Source organism: Xyrauchen texanus, chromosome 35 (genome assembly GCF_025860055.1).
Source record: "Xyrauchen texanus isolate HMW12.3.18 chromosome 35, RBS_HiC_50CHRs, whole genome shotgun sequence".
NCBI lineage: Eukaryota > Metazoa > Chordata > Actinopteri > Cypriniformes > Catostomidae > Xyrauchen > Xyrauchen texanus.
Genome location: NC_068310.1, coordinates 29,604,491 through 29,630,288, shown reverse-complemented (window position 1 = coordinate 29,630,288; position 25,798 = coordinate 29,604,491). Strand labels below are relative to the sequence as shown.

At 39.0% G+C, this 25,798-nt stretch overlaps 1 protein-coding gene across 1 annotated transcript in view; it reads left to right on the top strand.

Annotated features, from left to right (window-relative positions):
• The window catches only part of LOC127628389 (plexin-A2-like), a 212,101-nt gene that overhangs the window by 55,671 nt on the left and 130,632 nt on the right, over positions 1-25,798 (top strand). Inside the window, exon 3 of the mRNA XM_052105112.1 lies at positions 4,833-4,967. Coding sequence (XP_051961072.1) covers positions 4,833-4,967 — 135 coding nt within the window. The remainder of the gene's footprint in view (positions 1-4,832; positions 4,968-25,798) is intronic.

The window sequence follows — 25,798 nt, the reverse complement described above, 5'->3', positions numbered from 1 at the left end:
GGTTTAGATCTGCTTTAGTGCTCAAGTGCATCTGGATAGAAAGTGACACACAGTGCTAGCAGTCTGTTGCTGTAACACATGCGTTATGGGAGATAGTGTTGTACTACAGCAGCAAGAACAAAAGAGCCTGTTTTCCACTGATAGAAACCATCAGAGAGAGGGAGAAAGAAGGCTTGCTGACACTAGAATTCTTCAAACTGACACAGGTGATGGATTAGATGTGTTATCTAGGCAGTCTGAGGCTCAGAAAAATCTCTCGAAAAGAGAGAGATGTTCGTGTGTGTGTGTGTGGGGGGGGAAAGAGAGAGGGGGTGGGCAGTCCTGAACAACAGTCCTGAAACATATCTCTCCACCTTGCCCTAAATATATGAAGAGAAATAACTGCCAATCCAGCAAGTGTTCTTGGTGGTTATTGCTTAAGTGGTAATTTAGAGTTGGTCCAGACCAACACTATTGAAAAAATCCAGACAAAAATCATTGATTTGGATTTCAAATTAGAGAATTGGGAACAACAATATACAATTTAGTGGTCATAACACAATATTTGACAGCTGAATTTAGAATACTTAATTGATCAAGAATACTTAATGACTTGATTAGGACTCATGATAACAGATTAAGACTTAAGGCTGTGCTTAGACTTGGCCTTGAAAGACTTAAGATTTTACTTGGACTCATGACAAAAGACTAAGACTTAAGAGTCAGACTCAGCATTGAAAGACTTTTGACTTGACTTTGAATCGTGACAATAGTTTAAAATTTGAGACTCAACTTAGACTTGGCTTTGAAAAACTTGAGACTTGATTTGGTCTCATGACAAAAGATTAAGACTTGAAACTCAACTCGACTTGGTCTTGAAAGACTTGAGACTTGTCTTGTGACAAAAGACTTGAAACTTGACTCATAATTGGTCTTGAGAGACATTTAAGACTTCACTTGGACTCCTAACAAAAGACTAAGACTTGAAACTGGACTTGTGATAAAAGATTAATACTTGAAACATGACTTAGACTCGGCTTTGAAAGACAAGACTTTCTTAGTTAGCATGACCCTTTCCTCAGACTTTTGACAAAAGGCAAAGACCTGAAACTTGACTTATACTTGGTCTTGCAAGACATATGACTTGGATGTATGACAAAAGACTAAGACATAAGACTTGAGTTAGATTTGTCTTTGAAAGTCTAGAAATTTGCCTCGGTCTCGTGACAAAAGACTAAGAATTGAGTATCAGCTTAGACTTGGATTTGAAGTCTGGATGGAGGCATTCTTCAACAAGATTCCTGTACTAAAATGTATGATGAACATACCTAAAAGGAAGTGACACTCTCTGATCATGTTCCCTTTGTTACAAATGTTTCTGTAGAGACCAGTGAGACAAATCCAGTAAAACTGGAGGGTCAGGTTGGCCTTACTTTGACAGTTTACCTATTTTGTTAGCATGACCCCTTCCATACTGGATGAGCAGTGACATTTGACCTGTGAGAGCAGCCAATTCTGAGGAATCCACTTTGGTATTATTGGATTCAGGGTGTGCAGGTGGTAAAGGAGTTTCTTTTTCTGTCTCGAACTTACAGCACAGGCCTACATTTAAAATGGATTACAGAGATCTGCGATAGGCCACAGGACAGATTACTCTGTCAATCTGAGTTCTGTCTTTTATAGGACTTCCATTGTGTACAAGTCCCTTGGTGTCTTAAAAATGATCTTCAAGGAGGTCTGCTCTTTTCATTGCCTTTTAATGCAAAGAAAGAAAGAATAATACATGTGGGAAATGTATTCAGATTTTTTCAGTTCTTTTTCAGCTTTGATCAGTCGTGTGTAGTGTGGTTCAGAGGTTACAGCTAAAAACAGAGACGTGTAAATATTGTTGCAGAATCTCTTTGAACAGGTTTAAATTTCATATGGTAAGTGCTTGTGTAGAAATTAAATAACTTTTTTGTTCTGCAATGTCTGTCATGTATTTATAGAGAGGGGGTACGCAAAAGGATGTTGAATGTTTGAAGGGGTACGCCGCTGTAAAAAGTTTGGGAACCACTGTTGTAGAGGAATTGAATGAATGTGGTTGTCTGGCAGGTTTTTTCTTAGCTTTTTAGAAAATTGTCTTGACATTTGTCTAAGAAAATTATCTCACAAAGTAGTGCTTGTCTTGTAATTTGTGAACTTATAAAAACATTTATCATTTAAACCAAAACATTATCAAAATTTGATGCATTTAAAGCTGTTATTCAGAAAATTATTGCATTGAGTCATTTAGCATTTGAATGTGAGACTGATTTCTCTTCAAGCAGTTTTTCAATTTATTACCCTTCCTGTTGGGTCACCTGACATCATCAAACCCATATATAATGAAGCACCAGGAACCATCAACATTAGTAGCATTTGTCTCAAGCACAAGTGTGTTTTTATCTTTCTTTTACCAGAAGCAGGACTTTGGTATCATGTCATAGCAGTACATCTTCTGCTGACAGCACCATAGGACACAATTAGCAAACAAATGTACATAAACACACAATCTAATTAAGACACATACTGTGTACAACATGGGTTAAACTGCACAAAACCTACGAAAACTACAATGTTGTCTGATTGAGAGTTGTGTCGTGTAGTTCTTCGTGGGAGAGAGTTTCACTGCGCTGAATGAGAAAGACAGCTGCACGTCCACTAGAGCCAAAGGGATGGCAGCCATCTATAATGTACATATGGGATTGAGAGAGAAAGAAAGAGAGGGAGTGCCAAAAATGAAAAAGTAATGAGCAAATTTCGCAGAAGAATGAAAAGAGAAGACAGAGACTGAGAAATCAACATCATGAGAATGAGACTCAAGCCATGTTAGAGGTGAACGTCATCATCGGAAGAGAAAATTAAAACAAAAAAAAAGTATTTTTTCCTCCTAGAAATTAAGTACAAAGAACAGAGGAAAGTGCAAAGTTAAACCCATCTGTCTTAAACCCACAAAGGCATTCTTTGATGGAGATTGTTCACTATCCATTTAAAGCCATGCATATGTTTATGAGAGCATATAAGCAGTTTTATAAGTGTTATAAGAACATTTATGTTCCCTCCTGTGTCATACACACACCTGCATCACTTTTTTAATTACATCCACATCCTCCCTTTAACAGTTTTCCTGCCTGATGGCTTGTACGCTCCCTCCAGAACCGTTGAATACAACATTTATCTCCACAACGAGAATGCAAAATCCACCTTGGAAATGAAGTTTGTTTTTCAAAGTGCCCTCTGGGGAGTAGTGGACACATGATTCTCCAAGGTCTTGCGGTATGCACCGGGTTGTATCAGGGTCACGCTCAGCCGAGCTGGAGAAGGAGTGTTTTGTTGACTGGGTGACATGTTTTATGTTTGAACACATTTACAGTTATGGCAGGATGGTGGCATGCTCTAAATGTCAGTTTAGTGGATTGGGAGTCTGCAGTTCACAGATGGTTTTTACATTAACTGGAGTGGACTAATGGTTGAACAGGGCTTTTGTGTGGCATGGACATGTAGCGTTTGAGATTCTTTCCACCTGTGCTCTGGGCCTGAGTTACATTGTTATTAAACAGTATTAGGAAATATTGGCAAAATGACAACTTGCTCATGTTTTGATGTTAAAGTTATACAGTATATAGATCTGACAGAAATGAATATAGTCGCCACATGTAGGAAGTGCTAGAGAAGTTGATGTGTCTCAAATATGTCCAATCAAAGACTTGAGATTTCTAGCTGTATTTTTTAGTTAGTCTTTCCAAATAATTAAAGATATAATACATTTAACTATGAATTAAGTCTGCTGAGATATGAAACAGCAACCTTTGAGCAATACAAAATTCCTCTGGGGCTGCCTGTGTTTTTGCCTTTGAAATTAGTTTGGTTGAGTTGAATGGCTATTTGTCTGTTCCTCCATCCATGGATCTTTGTTAGGGTCGTCCTCTGCCTCTTCATCTGTTCTATTGTGTATAAGTACTACTAGACAGACAAGTGACCTAGAACTGACCCCAGTCAGACATACACACTCCATGCTGGATAACCACAACGTGTCTAGTTTTTTTTTAATGGTATGTTGGGGTCGGGTGAAGGCAGTGGGCGGAGACTCTTACATATGAAACCTGTGTAGTAAATTAGTTTTTCATTGATATTATTGTTTTGTGAAACCCTTTGCCCAGATCAAAAACCTTCTGTCATCAGGATATCTTTGAAAGATGATTTTCAATCTCATGACATGTTCATATAGTGGTCGATTTATATGGGTTTTCACTTTTTCACAATTACAGCAAAGTAAATATAAAAAAAAAAATATAAAAAAAAAAATATGCTAGATCTATTTAAAAAAAGATATTTTTTTAATATATATATATATATATATATATGCATTTATATAGTATATATGTATTTGTACTCTATATTGACATGTTGAATGACATGACATGCCCTGATGAAGGCAGCTAGTTTGCCGATACACATTGGCAAATTAATGTTTTGTTGCCTAACAAAATAATTTTGTATTGGAGATTGAGTGCTCGTTTTCAACTTTAAATTGATGTTGATACCAGCCTCACTTGGCAATGAGCACCTCTCCTTATATAATTATTTTTGGATAGCTTTCTAAGTCAAGGTATCAGTCTTCTATTTATATTCTTATTTTTCATCTGTATTTGAAATTTGAAATGAAAGCTTGATTTTTTTTTTTTTTTTTTTTTTGGTGTGTGTGTGTGTGTGTGGGGGGGGTGTAAACCTCTAATATATTATATTATTATATTATAATATATAAAAAATATGAATGTGGTGAATGATGTGAATATTTGCTTATGTGTCTCTTTGTCTCTTCTTTGTCTCAGATCCGAGTTGATGGTCCTCCACATGGTGGTGTCCAATATGAAACCCTGCCAGTCATTAAAGATGGAAGCCCTGTTCTCAGAGACATGGCTTTCTCCCTGGACAACAGCTACATCTATGTCATGTCAGAGAGACAGGCAAGAATATATATTCATGCACACACACAATATGTGCACTCCATTCTCCTATCCTCTATCCACAACAGCCATAGGACGGAGACAATGTGACAGCATCCACTAATGAAAGAGAGGAATGGGATGAGGTAGAGTAGCCATGTCAGTGAAGGACAGAGTGATGGAGCGACAGCTGAAGAAGTAGAGATGGAGAGAGAACAAGGTCACCCCCCCCCCATGACAGCATAATGTAGAGAGAAAGAGTGAGAGAGAGTGTGTGAGACCTTACTCATATAGTAGCAATACACACAACACCTGGTAGTTTATACTCCATGGGATGTGTTTCTGACTAGGTGAGTGGTATGCCAAAATCTAATATTATGGTATGAGTTATTTTATATCACAGTAGTAATATAAACTGTATCACATACATACACCGATCAGCAACAATCTGGCACCAACAATCATCCATTCAATTGTCCAATCAGCCAATCATGTGGCAGCAGTTCTGATAAAATCATTCAGATATGGGTCAGGAGCTTCAGTTAATGTTCACATAAACCATCAGAATGGGGAAAAATGTGATCTCAGTGATTTGGAGCATGGCATAAAGATAGATAGATAGATAGATAGATAGATAGATAGATAGATAGATAGATAGATGGATGGATGGATGGATGGATGGATGGATGGATGGATGGATGGATGGATGGATGGATGGATGGATGGATGGATGGATAGATAGATAGATAGATAGATAGATAGATAGATAGATAGATAGATAGATAGATAGATAGATAGATAGATAGATAGATAGATAGATAGATAGATAGATAGATAGATAGATAGATAGATAGATAGATGGAAGGAAGGATGGAAGGATGGAAGGATGGATGGTTAGATTTGTTAATGACTTCAAATTGTCAATAAACACACCCTATACTGTACATAGACATCAGTTTAATTTTATATTAATGCAGCAAAGCATGACATTGCTTTGCAATCATAAAACAACCTACACGATCAGCATGATGTGGTGCAATGCATCAACTGTAATGCATCAAACGATATAATCAATATCAAATATAAAACCATAAAAAAATTATCTGTGTACACTAGAAGTGCACATCTGCAACTTCCAGATTTGTCTATAGTTTTCTGTTTGTGTCATATTTTGCATAAACAATATAGAAGAATCTCTACCGGATGATTTATTTCTGTATTTGCACAATACATATTGTCATACCACTAAACCCTATTTCAAACTATATAATAAAGAAATAGGGATGGAGAAAGATGGCTTCTCTAAAGAAGAGAAAGAGACAATACTGTCGCAGTCTGGAGATAAATGGCCTAGCTGATTCCTTATGTCTCTTGGCTTTTTTTAGCCTCCATTTCTAGAGCGCTGATATCCCCTTTGGGGTGGGATGTGGGCAGTGGGATGGGGTCGGGTGTGGCAGTAATGAGAGAGGTGGGTTACTGAACAGCACTGTGACAGATTCACATCATATCAGTGCACGTACTGGCTTCTGGGTCAGGTCCAGTGGGCGGCACATGTGGCAGCAGTTGAGGGAATGAGAATGAGAGGGGCAATTGTTGAGTCAGCATATTGTGGATACGCACACACTCTATTATGCTCCCGAGGGATCTAGAAATGGTACCAGCATTTTATCAACTTTATGGCATCACCCAGTGACAAAGAATTTGCAAGGGAGATATAGACTAACCATAAAGTCTTCTCTCTCTTTCTTTTTCACAAATACAATTACACACTCTGTTTTTCGAAATAAGGGATTTAAAAAAAAGTAATAATACCTAATGCATTAGCTAATGTTAACAAACCTTATTGTAAAGTGTTACCTCTAAAAAGTTTGGGGCTGTTCTTTTTTTGCTGGATACAAAGATGTGTGATTTCTCATGGCACACAGTTTAGTGATATCTATCAAGTAGTAGGGATTTTATATATGGTAATTAAACAATTTGTTCTCAACACCTGTACCTCGGAAAACCCCTTTACCTTTGTTTCAGCTCCTCTTATCAATGCCGATCCTGTATTGGGTTCTTGTGTTGGCTATATTGTTCTTTGGAGATTATGAAAGATCTTAATATTACATTAAAGGTTCTTCAGAACAGCATATTGGTTCTAGGCAGTGCCGTAGCCACCATAGTCATTGAGAGGGACACATTCCCTCAATATTTAGGACGTAGGCCATAAATGTGGGTTTTTCTTTGACCAATTCCTAAGCTTTTACATATGTTCTGCCTTAGTATTGACCATTTGATTTACATTCTTGGTTCTAGGTATCATCTGCTAACAGAGCCCTCTTGGTTTCTTTGAAGTACCAGTTCATATATGCCAGTATATTTAGAACCATAATATATGAAAAGGTTTTCCTATGACATCAAGAAAGAGAGTTCCACCCTTTTGGAGTCTTTATTGTTAAGACATGCATTTCTGTGGATCTCTCCACAGCGCTGAAACCTCAAAAGATCTGTCCCTCTCACTTAATTCACACCGATTCTGCCATAAACAAGCCATCAGCATATTTCACCATTACCTTACCCTCTTGTGTGCTGTTTTAAGTGTTTCAGGCGATTTATTCAATATCACAGAGTCCAGCCACATTGAGCGGCATAGCTAGGCTGAATGAGCTCTTTTAGTCCACCTTCGTTTCAATTGCTCTCTGCGTTATTTCTCTGCCTGCCTTTCCTGACTCACTTCTGTGAGTAGTGTTAATATTCAGGTTGCAGGTGTGGAGACTTTCACTTGTTGGGCTAAGAGGGACAAAAATTTGTGATGAACACCACGGGGCCTCTGGTGTTTGAGGACTCAGCTGGCATAGTCACGCTTCACACTTCGCTGAGCAACAGGATTAGCATGCACCTTTCAGCACAAGCTCTTATGCTATCAGGAAACAGAGCTTTCATTGGGGAATAGAGCTCGTCCTGGTCACATATTGGGTGTAATTTGATGGAAATGGAGCCAAAATGGCTGAACTTTGGAAGGTATTGCAGCTCTGTGGGGATGTTTAGTGTGCTGTCTCTATGCTCTATGCTCAAGATAAACCAACATGGGACGTTAAAGGTTGGGGCTGTCCTTCTTAACTCACTGTTGGTAGAACCAAAATACTTCATGCTTTCATACCATGGTACAGTGATCGTATTAGATGGGAATTCCGTGGTACTTTGATATATACCATGACACTGAATGGTTACCATATTCATGTACCATTGCATTTACATTTTACTCTAAAATAAACTACTGTGTATTGCCATGCAAAAAACATCTCAATACCATGTAATACTGTTTCATTAAGCCCTTTTCAAATGCCTGGCAAAGAAGATGGCAGATCTTTACAGTGGAAAACTGTTAAAAACCATTTTAATGGTAATATGAGTTAGTTACAGATGCATGCATACATTTTCTAAATACTCTGAGTATAGATACACATATTACAAATTTACATACATGCACACATGCAACAGACACCCCAAAGCAACTATGGATTTGCAGTTAGCTTTCAAGTATGCCATACTAGCATGTAATCATTCCTTATACACTCACACAACACTTAATCTTTGCCCACATACGCTTCACACCGCCCCATTTGCATTCAGCATCTATAATTCTTTTCTATGATGCTATATATTGTGTTTTTTGCTTCTTTTCTCAAACACGGACATAAATAAAGCTCATTCCAAATGCATAGCCATCCCTCACTTTCACACAAATAGATTTCATACGGATTGCCTCACAATGAAATACTGCAATGTAGACAAATACACTCACAGAGACTCACGGACTATAATTCAGAACCTTTGTCTCAATGTAATAGCCGCAGTACTCCATCCAGTTTTATTGTATGGGGAAGAAGATGTAATGAAAGTGAATGTTGACTGAGGATAACATTCTGCCTAAAATCTCCTCATACAGAAAGACAAACAGGTTTGGAACAACATGACATCCTCAAAATCACACATAAGCCTTTTATGAATATTAATGGTCCGCAGTTACTGGTGCATTTTAGGGCAACACTGTGGAACTGATGTAAATATTAGTTACAGATAGAATATGTCCTCTTATCTCATAAACCATAGTGTGTTTATGCGAAATGTTAGTAGTGCTAGAATATTCAGGGCTAGTCTGTGCAAATACAGCACATCTTCCTACTATCATCACTGTGGTTATATCAGCTGTGTTTACCAAATGTCTTTGAAGGGGCTGAAAAAAAGACTGACCAGAGCAGAGCAGGAGTGTATGCAGTCTTAGATCATGCAGGCAGTGAGATGGTGTCCTTTTTGTGGTAATTCATAGACTTGTGATAAAGTGCTTTGGCTGTTTGTCTGTGGATGGGTGCCAGAGGCTAACAGCAACAAAAGGTCATAGCTGTTTCAGCTGATAACAGCTTTACAGAGAGGGAGAGCACGGGAGAATCAAAAGGGAGCCGCTGAAAAGAGACATGGAGACTTTGTGATGTGTGAGACTTTGTGTCAAAGACTTTTTCAAGAATACCTCACATTTATGTGGGTTTTAGATTCGAGCCTACTACAAACAGACTTTAACCATCACCCTACTGGCAAACTGAAGTCACTGTACTGGGAGTAGCTCTGTTACAAATCCTAATGAGCTGCCTAAGGCCAGAAACATACTTTATGCTGGAACATCCATAACATGCATTCTTGCATTACTGTGGCGGTTACAAACCTCAGTCCTCAATGAGGCGATAGAGTTACGTTCAGAAGTCTGTTATTAAAATGGACGTGTTATTATTTGGGTAAATTGCTTCAAATATATTTACTTGAACTTTGTTGTTTAGCGATATCCTCATCATCATCTCATCATTCTCCACCACGACAGCATTTTACTTAAAAAGAAAAAAAATGACAGAGGAAGTGGACTGTTCACACTAATGTCTGCTATAGCACCTCTTGTGGCAGCATTGGGACTGCAACGGGTACTTGAGTTGTGTTATGAATAGCAAGCAGTCTGAAACATTTTGGAAGGCAACAATGCACAAAATTGAGCATGTGTAGCTACAGTAGAGCTGCGTTCATGCGCTTGAATAGGGTATGTTTCGACCTGTACTGTCTACATTACCTGGATAAATGACTGTTCTGACTTAAAGCATGTTTGTTTTAAAAAATAAATAAATACAAATTAAAAACTAGATGCAACACATCTTATTGTTAAGAATGCAGGTGTATCGAGTGGGATTTTTTTTATTTGAAGTGCTTCTAACTTAACAGCATTTTAAAATCATTTTTGTATTTACCCAAAAAAGTGATTAAAAACGGATACAAAAATGTATTGTCTACGTGTCTAGAAAAACTAGGCTGCTTTTGGACAGTCCATGCCACACTGTACGCACAAAGTGCCTCGTGGAAAACTGAAGTATACTTTGGCCTATACTATTTATTTCAATAGCTTAGCATATTGCTAAGCTAATGATGCAATGCTCTTGTAAGCATACAAAAACAAATATTGCACACAAATATTGGGTTTTTAATTAGATTGAACTTTTCAGGCGGCATACTAGTTTTGAAACAGAGCTTAAGTGTCAAATAAGGCCAAGAGCACTAGCAAATAGCACACCATGTTTTGAGCCACACCTGGCTTTGCTGCCATATGCAAATCAAGTACATTTAACCAACTTTGCTCAAATGCTACGGCCCTTGTCTCGCTCTCATTGAAGCATGTAAACCAAACCCTTATGCAAAGTGAGAGAAGGAAAGAGATTTTGATCTGCAGATTCGGTTGACGCGTTTGCATTTTGGATGCAAAACAAATACTGTGGTTTCAGCCTAATAAAACAAAGACTGTGGTCTCAGCCTATTAAGTGGTCAACGTTTTCTCTATTCCATGTTTTACTACACACATACTACACTCTTGTCTCTCTCTAGCTCTAATTGATAGACCTAATGCAGACAACTGAAATGGCCAAACAGAGTGGCAATTATTCTTCAATCAGGCTGGAGAGGGCTTGAGAATAGATTGTCAGTGTTTTGATTGGTCGTTTAGCCGTTTAATCAGTCACACAATAAAATTGTTATTAACTCCCCCTGCATTAGTGGCGGAAGATTCACAACTAATCATTTATTCATTTTTATTATCAGTGCTGGAGAGGCTGCTGGTCAAAATCACCCAATGCCTGTCCTCAGCGATGAAGGCATGGCTTCAAATATGCATACTATGATATGAATGTGACTATGGGGATCTGCTGTGCAATTGTCTCTTTTCTTTTGAAGTGAGTACCATGTAAATATAGTATATGAAAATGCTAATTATTCAGTACCATTTGTGTGATGCAGTGACAATCATTATGTATTTACTAACAAAAAACTTTTTTTGTGTTTTTTTTTACTATTATGGTATTCTTAGGTTACCTTAGGGTACCATGTGAATATCATGGTATATTAATATAGCAATTACCCAAACAAAAAGTACTATAATGATACTACGGTACAGTGAGGGATTTAGATGGCAATACCATGGTACTTTGATATATACTGTAGGGTGATTGTCAAAAAATATCAAGTAAATATCTTGACATTTTTCACATTGTCGTAATAAGAATATCTCAATGACAATCGTTTTTTTCATGTAGCAATGGTACCAAAAATTGGGAGGTAAAATGTGCAATCATTAATCTTATGTCACAATGGTAATAATCTTAATGGCCCTAAAATAGGCTTTATTTCCTATTTCCATGTATTTACAAGAATATCATGGTACTAACATTGTACATGTTCATAAAAAAGACTCACTGTACATGGTACCACCACAGTACTATTTTGTACAGCAATGAAGAGACGGAAAGTTTTGGGAATGTTTTTTGCAGAATATTTTTGAATGTTTCCACTTGATTCCATTAGTGACTTGGACATCGCTTAAAAACCGACACAAGAGACTAGTTTGACATTGTCCATCCTATGGCCACTTTAAAGAGTGGCGTGAAATTTATGTCGGTATGACTAACGTGGAGAGGCTTGTGAATGGAGTGTGGACTTTCACAATCAAACCGGATTCTCTGGTCATATGTTGCTGTCAATCATTTCATGGCTGCAGCTTATATACTGTTAACTAAAAGTTAAACTAATAGAAAATTCCTGGCTCGGTGTGTACAGTTGTTGTCTGTCATAGCAACTCAAAATCCATGATCCATGATATCAACATAACTAACATCGGACCATCGCTTTATGTCATATAACCACTCAGGTGAGACACTTTCAAAAAACGGTCATCTCTGAAGTACTCCTAAAGTACCAGATCCACACTATGGAGCCACATGCTTTTTTGACAACAAGGATCTGTTAAGAATTGTGAAACACTTCTACATCCAGAAAAAATGTGGATAAGAAACAGAAGGGATTTTTCATGTTGCATATCCTATAAAAATCGCAATACAGACCGTGGTACAAACACAGTTAAGACACAAATGCAATTTAACAGCACGACATATTCAATAACCTCTCCATTACGAATTGTACATTGTCAGGTAATGAGACCTACAAGAAAGTAACCATTTTAAGAATAAACTGAGTTGAGAACCTTAGATCTGCGCTTTAGCCCCATGTCCCCCTTCCTTCCCCAGCTCACCTCATAAAAGCAATGTTACCGAGATCATCAGCCAAGTAAAGGAGCCTCTGCATTTCTGCCCTGGCAATTTCTCTCCAAGTGCTCAGCTGTGAAATTTGAAATCCATGCATGGCTTCCTTTTTCCACATATTGAAGAACCAGATTATTTGCTCTATGTCTTTGCACATCCTTAGCCTCCTTCGGCATAGACACACACACACACACACACACACACACACACACACACACACACACACACACACATAACTTTAAATCATATACATATATTTACCGTTTTGATCTCTCACTCATACACGCACACTCTCTTGGCTATATCTCAAGCCTGTGCTACCTTTGTCCGGGAAATGTGAAGGAAATGAACTGTGTGGTTATCAAATGCAGGGAAATGGGATTTTTCACACCGAGTAAGATTGTTTAGAGGTTCTCCTCTCTTTTGCAGCCCATCCCAGCCGGATCCTTAAATAACACTCTCCTTTTATTATCCTGCTGGAGATTGTCTACTCTGAAACGGCACTGGCCTAGCAAAAATTAGAGTTTGCTATTGCAAATGTAACCATTTGTGATTGAATGTTTGATATCATTATTTACTCATGTCACTACAAACCTGCATGGTTTTCTTTCTTCTTCAGAATACAAAAGGAGAACTTTTGAATCTTCACATACTTATTTCCCCATTAAACTACAATTAATTGTAGTGCATCACATGCATCAACTGGCGCATGGGATTCAGTCCTGCCATTGTCACTATGAACTGCCTTTGTATGATAGCTGTACAAACATACTTATTTTGTTTTCTACTTTTTTGTTTCATGAAAAAAAAACTGCATATGGCTTTGGATCGACTCTTAATTTTTAGTTTATTTATTCCATTAAGCCCACATTTTTATGAAAATATTTAAATGTCTAATTGAAGTTCTTTCTGCATAGATACTGCCTTCAAGAAAGCGTATCTAGCCTGTGATTTACACCCATTCCTTTGGAAGCTTTTGTTTGTCTTTGTTTGATTTGAACTGCCCCTCATACTGCATGCAGATTGAGTTGGCCGCCAGCCATGTGTGTGTATGTGTGTGTTTCTCTCTGTAAATGCGTGCATATGTGTTGACACACACACACACACACAAACACACAAACTTGCTTTTATATCATTGTGGGGACTCTGCATAGACTTCCATGCATTTTATGGATTTTATACAGATCTAATGATAATTTCTATCCCCTAACCCTACACCTAAACCTCACAGAAACCTTTTTGCATTTTTACATAAAAAAAAAAAAACAAGAACATTATGTAGTATGTTTAATAAGTAATTTCCCTCATGGGGACCACTGGCTGGGCCCCACAAGGTAGGTGATCTCAGGTTTTACTATCCTTGTGGGCACATTTGGTCCCCACAATGTAGTATAAATATGTACACACACACACACACACACACACAGACACACACACACAGAGCTCCTTATTCTCTTACACAATGCACAATGTACAGGAAGGGACCTGGAGCCTGGAATTCTGTTTTGCTGAAATCCGTGCTTGACTAGCTAAGATAACAATAAACTAAAGTGAGGAATTGTGCCCAAGGTTCAGACAAATTTTAAAATAAAAATGTTCATTCTCTCAGCCTCAGATGCCCTCTAGCCTTTTCAAGACCGTTGGTGACCCTGTGAAAATGCGGCTTCTTTTTCTAAAAAAAAAAAAATGGTCACAAGGAAAGTGCCTTGACCAGCGACCTCTGTGCCCCCTCTCTCCACCAATCACAGTCATTACCCCTGCCTTCGACAAAGAGTTAGATTATCTGCAGCTGCCATGGTAATTGACAGGGTAGGAGTAAATGTTCTTTTTTAAGCATTACATCTGAGAAATTAGATTCATAGTATTCATGAGAATTTGGACCAGTTCAGTGTCCAAGCTTATCTGCAGTAGGTATTATGCATTTCTACTTAGACTGTACCATGTTAATGTTTTGACACAATAATAACTTTCTTTATTCCCTGGAACACAATATGAAACAATGCTCGAAACTTACAGCATTATGATTCCATTCACAATTCCTCTTAATAATTCTGGTTCCTTAACAGATCTATTAATGATTCTATTGATTCTTTTGAGGAAGAGATATTTGGAAATAAAAACGTAATTCTTTTTGCATTTACTGCACTCAGCAGCACCAAAATACTTGTCGCACTGTATTGTATGTTTTTGATAAACTAAAAAAGAACTGGATCATAAGAGTCATTTGATCGGGAATCAGACTACATTGGTGATACTGTATGTTGCACTTTGGTATAAATGAAAAGAGTTGGCTCATTAGAGTCATTTGTTTGGGATTCGAACTACACTAGACACACTGTGTCTAGTTGTACACAGTAAATTCAAAAGAGCCGGCTCTTTTGAGAATCGAACTAGACTTGTCATGCTGTGTTTCAAACTCTAGATCCAAAACAACTGGCTCATAAGAGTGATTTCTTCAGGAATCAGACTACACTTGTAGCACTGTACAGTATGTTTTTAATTCACTAAAAAGATCTAGATCATAAAGTGTCATTCGTTCAAGAATTGGACTACACTGTTCTCACTGTAAGTTGAGTGCAGTAGATTTAAAAGAACCGGCTCATGAGAGTCATTTGTTCGGGAATCAGATCACACTGATTATGCTGTATGCTCTGTGTTCTAGATTCAAAAGAACAAGCTCATATGGGTCATTCATTTGGGAATCAGACTACACTGGTTTGCTGTATATTTTGTGCTGTTGATTCAAAATAACCTGATTATAAGAGCCATTTGTCTGGGAAACAGACTACAGTGGTCACATGGAAATATTTTGTGCTGTAGATTCAAAACAACCAGGTCATAAGAGTCATTTGTTTGGGAATCAGACAACACTAGTCGCTCTGTATGTTTCGTGCTGTAGATTCAAAATAACTGGCTCATAAGAGTCTTTTGTTCAGGAATGTATTTTGTGATGTAGGTTCAAAAGAACCGTCTCATAAGAGTAATTTTATCTGATTATACTGGTCACACTTTGTTTCATGCTGCCGCTAAATTGTGTTGCAGGAAGCTTTTTAGTCAAAGTCCCTTTCAAGGCAAGTCATTCCACTCTGTGGCCATCTTTGGAATTCTCTTGGGTAGGATGGGCAGCTATTTTTTATGTAAACAAGCAGCATACAAGTACAGCACCTAATAACTTGAATGGTGAAAGACAGAAATGTCCAAAACTATTAATCAAGATCACGATCAAAGAGCATATTTCAAATCAGCTGTAAAATCTGAAAAGACTGGTATGCTAAATAGTGCTTCTTTACCTCAGATTACACTAGAAGATGCTATTTTCCTGGCTTGTCTAGCTAATGCGTATTCTCAAATTGATTGACAGGCGATGTCTGTTTCTAAAGGTGATTGGCTCTTTTACCTGTAGGCTGGACTTTGGATATTCCAATTTATCCAATTAATTTGAATAGAAGTGGTCCATCTCTGCTAAATAGTCTCTGGTTTTTGTGCGATGTTCCTACAGGATTTGTGGGAAATTACCATTTGAGAAACTGAGTGGAACGGAACTGAAAGCCATGAAAATCACACAGTTCTGTTTTGTTTTGAATTAACGATTCTGAATAAGAACTGGTTCTCGGTTACCAAACCTATACTATATACTTATACATAATCTTTTGGAATACAAATCATCCACTGTATATACTGTATATGTATCCCAACATATAGCCAGTGGTTCGTTTTGGTGTCAAATGCAATTTTTGCTACACAAGACTAATGGTACTGCGTATAACAAGGCATGAACAATGCCAATCTGTGATGCATTATGGCAATAGATCATTCATGTCATACACAAGACAGAGCATGGACAATGCTAGTCTGTGACACTGTTCACGCCACACAGAAGGCTTTTTAACTGCTTGACATCTGCAGACCATTAAACTAACATTGATGAGCTTCTTCTGTGTGCTTTGTACTATAGTCAGTCATTCTTTTTGATTAGACTTTATAGACTAGCTTGCTGGTAAACCTGCTCACAAACACAATGACACAACTGATTGATATGATATTGTCTTTTATCTCAGTTTTCAGTGGGTCACTGCATGCACTATAGAGTGTAGGGAATCAATTCCAATGATAGGATGTCCACTAGAGCTACATTCCAGTCTTGGCCTAAGTGTCAACATGACAGCTTCACTTGCTATTGACAAAGGGACAGATCAGGATAAATGCCCTTGTCGATACGTGCAGCGTCCAGGGTTATTGATGAAGCTATTTAGCCTGCTCATTTTGTGAAAGCCGGTTCCAATCTCAGACTCTCTCTGGACACCTGGAGGCTTTATGTCTGAATGTAGCATATATATTGCAGTCTTTGGGTCAGTGCCTGACCCTCTGCAATGTATCAAACTGCCAGGGTCAACCTAAAGGTCAATTGTATATGGACACATGGGCTTGAAGAGCCCTTTATAGCAGATACCATTTCTAGAATCCCTATGCCTACACCAGCGGATTCCATCTTGGCTTTTGAAACTGAAATGGACCCTAAACACCACATTCTTTTAGGCGAAGCAATCACTCATGTTACTTTGCCCTATGAAACGCAACCCTCTCTTGCAGTAATCCTGGTCTATGCATCGTTAATTGACTTAAGAAGGGATTACCAGGTTTTGTGTACAGGAACTACTGGCCAGGCCTAACCTCATTATTTGATAGCAAAACTCTTGTCAACTTCATCAACACTTTAATTAAAATTATCATTGCCTCCAAAGTGCCTTCCTTGCCTTTATTTTGCCCTCCGTTCCTTCTCCTTTCCGCCCCCCCAGTTGCAGCTGCACTGTCAATAAATAATTTGCTCCAAGGCACAGCGAAGCAGCAGTGGCTGTTGTTCACATGAGAATTCAGCCTCTTGAGGTGAAAGGTCTTTGTTCTTGTTAGTAAACAGCCTGCTTGCACCCCACGCTGGCCTCTGACCTGTCAGGATAGTCTTAGATTTAGTACAGCATACAGAGACAAGCCGGTGTCACACTGGGTGTTATCAGTCAGGAAACGAGGCAGGAGCTAGAGGCACTGGATGTTCAGTGCTGTCTCTCAGGCCTCTAGGGGGCTTTCAATGCAGTGTTGATTTAATAGTCTCAGATGAGGTGGTGGAGACCTGAGATGTGCTGATTAGCTTGTTTAGGGGCAGTTGGATACCTTATTAAGAGACTATTGGCTCTGTGGGGGTACAGGAAAACAGCTAGAACACATAACTGACAAAAGTAGAAGGTACAGTATATTCCGTTTCTCGATCTTCCTGTTGTTTATCAGTCTTGAGTCGGACCACCTAATGAGAGATGTCGATAATGTAAAATGGCTTGACAAGCATTACCGGTGATAAGTGGTTAAACACATTCCCTGTGGTTTTGTCGAAAAATGTGGACAAATGAGTCCTTAAAATGTCAAGTTGAGCTATGAAAGAGCAACCTCTGAGCAATCAAATTTTTCTCTAGACATTAAAGCAAAAAAGAAAGAGATCTCTAATGCTTCTCAAACCGAATGATCAGTCGGAATTCTCTTGTGCCTGATTTGTTTATTTGTCCTTTTAAAAGTTTTTGAAAAATATCCGAAACAGAGTTCATACTTAACTCTAACATTTCTGAATAACACAAGTTAGTCTCTTAAGCTTTGAAAAAGCTACTGTATTTTTTCTGTAGAGGTTAAAGCAATACAAAAGAGATTTTTTAAGAAAACATTTTCTCAGGGACTTAAAATCGGAGGTCCTGAAATTGAACACATTTGTGTGGCAGTTTACGAGAACTTTCTGTGACTTCCTAGTAATTGTGTCAATGTCTCAGCGATCAGATGTGAAAATAACAAGATAATACCATCTGCAATTAAAATGTTCAAGCATATCGTGTCATTTTAGTTGTCAACTTGTGACTGCAATATGTTGTAGACTTTGTGCGTGCCTTGCAACAACAAGGGGTCTCCCTGGCTTCCGTCACATCACTAAAAGTGCCACTTCGGTCTCCAAATTGCAGGCTTTAATTGCAATAATTATTTACAAGCCTAATTAAACAAAAAAGGAGCCTCATGGAAGTGACTTCCAGTTCGAGTAATCAGGCTCAATTCAGTCAAGAAATGCTGCTAGCATGCTATCATTACTGCTAGCTGTCTAATTGACGAAGGCAGTACAGCGTGACTCACTCTCTCTTTTTCTCTCTGTCTGCCTGAGAGACAGAATGTGCTGAAATGACTTAGTTCCCTGCCGGAGTGGCGGAAAACAACTTTTATACCATTCTCTAAATATCCCAGGGCTTCTTTGTCTCAAAGGATGCCAGGGAACTGGAAGGCACAGCTACATTAAATTATACTTTTAGACTTTAGACATTTAGACTTTTTTGTATGTTTTTATGCTAATTGTTTATTAGCATGCCACTACTGACTTCCCTGCTGAAAGAAATTATCTTAGCTGGTTAAAGCTGGTCTTGCTAGTTTCCTAGTCTGGCCAAGCTGATGTTTGGCTGGTTTAGCTGGTCAACTAGCTGATCTTCCAGCCTGACCAGCTCACACAGTTGCCCAAAATCCTTCTAAAATGGTAAATGGTCTGCACTTATATAGCACCTTTTTAACCTTCAAAGCGCTTTACACTGTTGGCTCATTCACCCATTCATACACCAATAGCAGCAGAGCTGCCATGCAAGGTGCTAGCCTGCCATTGGGAGCAACTTGGGGTTCAGTGTCTTGCCAGGATTCGAACCACCAACCCTGCGATTAGTGGCCAACCTGCTCTACCAACTGAGCCACAGCCGCCCAAGAAGGCTGGGAGACCCACTAATACCAGCAAACCAGCTAGAGTTATTAAAGAATACAGACTGTTATTCCTCTCTATGACCATTTTCATTTTGCTAATGAATTTCAACTAACCCTATCTTTATCTAAACCTTTCTTTGAGTAAGAGGATAATACATTTGATACTGCCTATCAAAATAATACTATTGTTAGCTTCTTGGCTAACTACGAACAACTTTTCCTGTTGCGGAGTCTATCAGAGTCCATTTCCATGTCTCTTTCAAAGCAGGTTCTTTTTATGTCTGTCCATATTTGGCTTGATTTGGCGCTCAGCGGTGATTCAGAGATACTTCTCATTAATCGAGTCCAAGCTTTTTAAAGCCTTGGCTTATTAGACACCAGAGTAACAAAACCCCTGTCCTTCTTTTATCGATTACAGCTGCCCAAATTTGAGTGGCGTCACAGGCTGTGCCAGGCCATAATGGAGATGAGTGCAGCGCTCCCACTGCCTGCTTGCTTTGAGACAGATGCTGTCAATGTATGCCTGCTTTCACCCTGCTGAATGTCGCAGTGGGCCCTTACCCCCTCCTCTTGTTTTGTGGCGAGGGGCTGTAAATGAATCCCCCCTGTAGATCAAGCGCTCTCCTCGAGCACCTCAGCAGGTTTAGCTGCCAGCCCTGGCACAGTCCGGGTTGAAGCCCACCAGTATTTTTATGGTTAACGAAAACTAAAACGTAGTTTTTCATTTAACTTTGGCAACCCTAAAATACTAAAACTAAAGTAAAAACCACATTCTCTGAAAAGCTTCAAAAACTAAATTAAATTGAAGTGACTAATTAAAAAACTAAATGAAAACATTCAACCCTGAAGCCCACCCCCATGCCTGTCACCATAACCTCACAACCGTTGCCAGACCTGCATATGCTCTTTGTCTGGGTTGCTTATGGCTCAGATGCATCTGCAAACACTCTGCACTGCGTGAGGTGATTGTTTTGCTGGGTCACACAGCGGTAGTGTCAGGTTCTGTCTTTTCTGGGTACCGTATGTGTCGGAAGAGGGGCTCTGCTGTCTGTCTTACTGTATTGTTGCCGGACAGCAGTGAATGGAATCAATATAGCAACTGCCTCTGTGCTCCTGTGAGGATCATATTGAGAGAGCTGTCTGCATATAGATTACTGATTGAGGCAGCTTGAGTGTGTGCACTTTTTATATTTGTGCGGTTCACTCTTGGAGGAAACACTCGAAAGCTTATACCACAGAACACCTCTCGTTAGTGGCCTTTTTTATCATCATTGCTATCTTTTACATTTAATGAAGGCATGTTGTACGATTTTATTTAATTTTTATAAAGCTAATAAGACAAAAATTAATTTGTGATCATTTTATTATTGTTAAGTTAGGTTTGCAGTCCTGAAATGTTTTTCAAATTGTGTTCAGTGAATTAAACTAAAACTAACAATCACTGATTTAAAAAATATCCAAAACTTTAACACTTTTCAAAAAGGCTATATTCGTTTATATCAGTTAACCACATAAGTTAAGATGAACTAACAATGACCAATACTAACAATGAACAATGCTTTTACTGTACCATACTTATTAATCTTGTTTAATGTTAATTGCAACATTTACTAATACATTTTTAACATTAAAAGTTTAAACGTTAACATTAGTTAATGCATTATGGACTGACATTAACTAATAATGAACAATAGTATTTTGATAAATTAACATTAACCAAGATTAATACATGCTGTAAAAAATATTGTTCATCGTTACTTTGTGATACCAAACGCATGCACTAATGTTAACAAATAGAACAACTGTTTCCACTAAAACTAAACTAAATTGAAAGAACACATTGAAAATAAAATAGAAAGAAAAACGTACAAAAGGTCTAAATTCAAAACTATAATGGCCCTGGTTTCCACTCTCCACATCATGTCTGCTCTCCTGAGCGATATAGATGATAATGACAGAAACCCTGCCGTCAATTATACAGTATTTGTTCAGAGTGTGTGATGCGCCATGCATTAACATCATGGTGATAACACTAATGCAGCGAGCGTACGTTCTCCGCAGAGTGAGTGATGGGTGTCAGTCTCAAGTGTTTAGCTGGCAAGATGCTGACAGAACTCAACGGGGAGCGGTGCACACTGGTGGGCAACAGAAAAACGGGATATACATCAGAGACAGTGAAGAATGTTGAAGAAAAAAAGTGAAGAGACAAGAAAAAAGATCGCCCCAGACTTGGAAGGAATTTTCAACCAGCTAAGACCAGCAAAACAGCATATGCTGGATTAAGCTGTTTTATATTTGTATTATGGAAATATATAGATCTCATAGCAGTGGTACATTGGTATCTAAGATAACAGGCAGAGGCTCAGCTACTATCTGAGGAGTGAATAATTCAGCCATCAAAGCCCACAGCAACAGGCTGAGGGCCCTGTCTCACAAACACCTCTCTCTCACACACACACACACACACACACACACATGCACACACACGTGCAAGCAGTGGTGTACATCAGCAGGGGATATGATAGGGGGCTTATTGATTTCAAGGAAGCAGCCAGACATTGGATCGTTGTGACCTAGGGGGCTGCATAATAATCCAGGTTTGATTATGTGAAATTATAGTGTAAACGTCAAAGTGAGAGCATGTGTTTAGATGACGGCATGAGGGCTTCTTTTGTTTAGGGGAGACAAAGGACATTCCTTGCTTGATTTCACATAAAACAGAATAGAACAGTGCTTGTGCATTATAAAACGCATCAGCTTGACTTCAGAATATCAGTTACAGGACATAATGTTCAACCATTAGTCCTACCTGATTTGCTGAAAGCTAGAGGTTGCTAAATAGGCGCTAGGTTGTTCTATGCTTGGTCTTAAAGGAATAGTTCCCCTCAAAATGTAAAACTCATGTTTTTCCAAACCTCTATACCTTGCTTTCTTCCATGGAACTCAAAAAGAGATGTTAGTCATATTGATAGATTGCCTCAGTCACCATTCACTTTCATCCCATCTATGTCCTTTGCTGACTGAGGCTATCATTCTTCCTGACATCTTTTGAGGGTAGCATACTTAGAAATGTCTAAAATGTAAGGGAACATGTTGCTACACCCTGTGTTTTTGTATAGTGATTTGTGTGTTGTGGTTTATGCCCCTTTTCCTGGCTCTTTGTTTGCCAGTTGCCCCCCCCCCGCATTTGTGGAAGTCTCTAGTGTGTGTGTTAGGTGTTTATATACAGATGGCGGGTTTGACTGCACCCCACTGCTCTCTTGACTGCTCTGCTGGCATACACTCAGCTTGATTGGCTGGCTGGGTTTGGGGAGAAAGGGGAAACACCGTGAAGGCTCAGGTGCTCAGTCTGGTACCAGTTATATCATAAACAAGCCTCTTCCATTCTGCCCACTGCAGACCTGTGAAAAAAACAATTTAGCAGAACCACATGGATGCAACTGATGCCCCATTCTTCGATTCACTCAGCAGATCATGAGATCTTGGGATGGTGATATGATAGAGACATGTCCCGATTTAATTCCCTCCTAGGAGATAGACAGATTCTACCAAAAAAAAATAATTGAAATGGAAATAGTAGTCCTTCGTTTTGCAGAAGAAAACAAAACACGATAGAATAATTTTTATATGATTGGTCCGATCTGGACCAGAGGGCTTTTTGGCCCTATCAAGGACCCTGCTGAAAAGGCCAGCTTAGCATGAATTTTTAAAAGGGGATGTAACCAAATACTCAAGATTAGGGGGGGATACTCATATAAAACTAAAGAATCAGTCATGCTAAAAACATATTTCAACCACTGTTGTGAATGTCTTTGGTGGTTACGTATCAGGTCCCCATCAGTTCCTGGCCTCTGTAGCTGATCTCCCAACCTGACCAGCTTGACAAGCACCCAAACCCTCCCAGCATGGAATTGTGTCCTAATAAAATTGTTGTCTGATTCAATTAAGCATCTGCTATTTTAGAATGCACACTAATGATATTATTTCTTATTGCAAAACTATTGTCCTATGCCTGAATGTGGTATTGAAGATGGTAAAGCAGGCATATAGCCGGTAATCACATTTAGAGGTCCCATCAGTTAGCTTTTCTGACAGTTGGATTTTGACCAGGATGATTAACTAAAACCCCCTGCCTAGAGACTGATAGAAAAGTTCGAGACCTATGCCCACCTGGCACTTTGTAAGGGAGGTGTCAGGGGCTAATTGACAGCCTGACGGACAGACAGGTTACAGGGCTTTACCGGCGGCTCCCTGAGGGGGCTCCGAGCACGCCTGGCAGCTGCGCCCAGGTGCCGCGCTCCAGGAACAGGCAAACACGTGCCGCTTCCGCATCTTTCTCTCATTAGTGTCACAGATTTGTGAAAACTGCCGTTGTCAGGTGAGGCGGTGTGGATCACTATTTTGTCAACTTTGACAGAGATTTTGTACAGTATATATGCCCACACAAGTCATGAAATATGGCTGAATAATGTGCCTTACATACACACACATGGCTTCACCTGCCCCTCTCCTCCATTGCTCCTGCAAGAGGATTCCAGCTATACATTATTGATGTACACATTCTCTATCGACTTGCTGCAGTGTACAGCCCTCTATCTCTGACCCAGTCTACCTCTATATTATTCCACTTATTCTTTGTCTCTCTCAATGTCTATCTAACCTGCAGGCACTGAAAGTGTGTGCATGTGGTTTGTCATTTTTTACAGTTGTTAGCAACTGATGTAGTGTGAATGAGTTGTTTAGCATAAAAGGGGCCAAAAAGACTTATTGTGCTAAAAAAAAAAAAGAAAAAATTGGGACACTGAGCAATGAATAAAACAGAACGAAGATGTCTTGAGATGTGGTTTTAAAAGTCTTGACATGGCATCTTAAAAATTTGACATTCCTGCACTAGATGCTGAAAACAACAGTAAAAAGTGCCCAAAGTATTTCTAGCAAGTCAATCCATGGTCAGCCATCTTTGAAATATTCACGGGTGGCTATTTTCAGTCATGACAGTGCAGCTCCTATCTACTTGAATGGGAAAAGACCAAAATCTAAAAAATATTGGTCAAAATTATATACAGTCTAAGAAAAAAACATGAAAAACAGGGACAGTTTCTCCTTAACAGAAAAACAGAATATGTTCTAATGTAGAACATCTCCTCATTTTTAACCAAATCAGGCGATCTTGTTTTAAAGAATAGATAAAAATAGATTTAAATCTTTTTAGTGCATATTAAAATAAACGATGTCCCAATTGATTCTGTCATTACAAAATGAATGCATTTTAGAGTTTCAACTGAACTTAAGATGGAAATGAGAAGTCACACTAAAGTTTTGACAGTAGGCGTCCCGTTTACCGGAATACTGGCCATTCGCCAGGGGCAGTGGTCGTTCCTCCGCTTTCTATTCCTGCTTCCACGAAAACGATCAGCAGATGGTGTGATGGCGAAATTAGGGAACACTTCTGACTAATTTTAGCTATCATAGCTAACATAATTTTCGTGTGGTTCTTACTATTTACATGCTTCTTTAAATTATGTATCTTCACAACTGGAAGGAATAGATTGCAATGAACTGTTTACCTTTTCTCTACTGAAATGACAAGGATGTTGGAATTTCCACAAAAATGATAATAGTCTTATAATAGTGGCCATTGCGATAAAACAGCCCTTTTAATGGTTGGACCATGTTTGCCTCGAGAGCACAGTGTTGATTTGAGACAGGTGTTATTTACACATGCGCCAGTAACTGGCGCCTTGACCGTCTCAGTTATGTACATAACCTGGGTTCCCTGAGACGAAGGGAATTAGACATTGCGTTTGCTAGGGAGTGTCCTTCCACACAACCTAGTATAAACCACTCTACAATAATGTCAATATTGTAAAATTGGCTATGGTGTTTGAGCCATGTCCTTTTAGGAGCAAATCTGTCTGCTATAAAAGCAGGCGCGCAAACACCATTCCTCAGAATTTTCTGACTGAGGGACAAGGAGCGTATCACTCGCACCTCAGAAGAACTCTGAGTCTTGTAGTGCGGCCACCGTTCGCAATGTTTCTTTCCCTTCATCTCAAGAAACCAAGGTTACATACGTAACCGAGATGTTCCCTTACGACTCAGCCTTACGTCTAGGTTGTAAAACCTTGCAAATGTGTTTTGAGAAGACCATCATGCTGCAAAACATGCCTCTAGTTGAGTGTGCTTTAACACCAGTTGGGCAAATCTTACTATGTGCCTCGTTATCCAGGGCAATCACATCAACAATCCAATGAGAAAGTATTTTCTTGGAAATGTACATTTGTTTGTCCTCCATTTCACACAAAGAGCTGATCAGACAGCCTGAACTGGCGGGTGTGCTCAATGTGTGCATGTAGCGCCCACACAGGGCATAACAAATGCAAGGAACGTTCCTCACTCAAATTAAACTGAGGCGGGAAGAAGACTTGAAGGTGAACCACCTGCACTCTGAAGGGTGTAGTTAGGCACATAGCCATTTCTGGG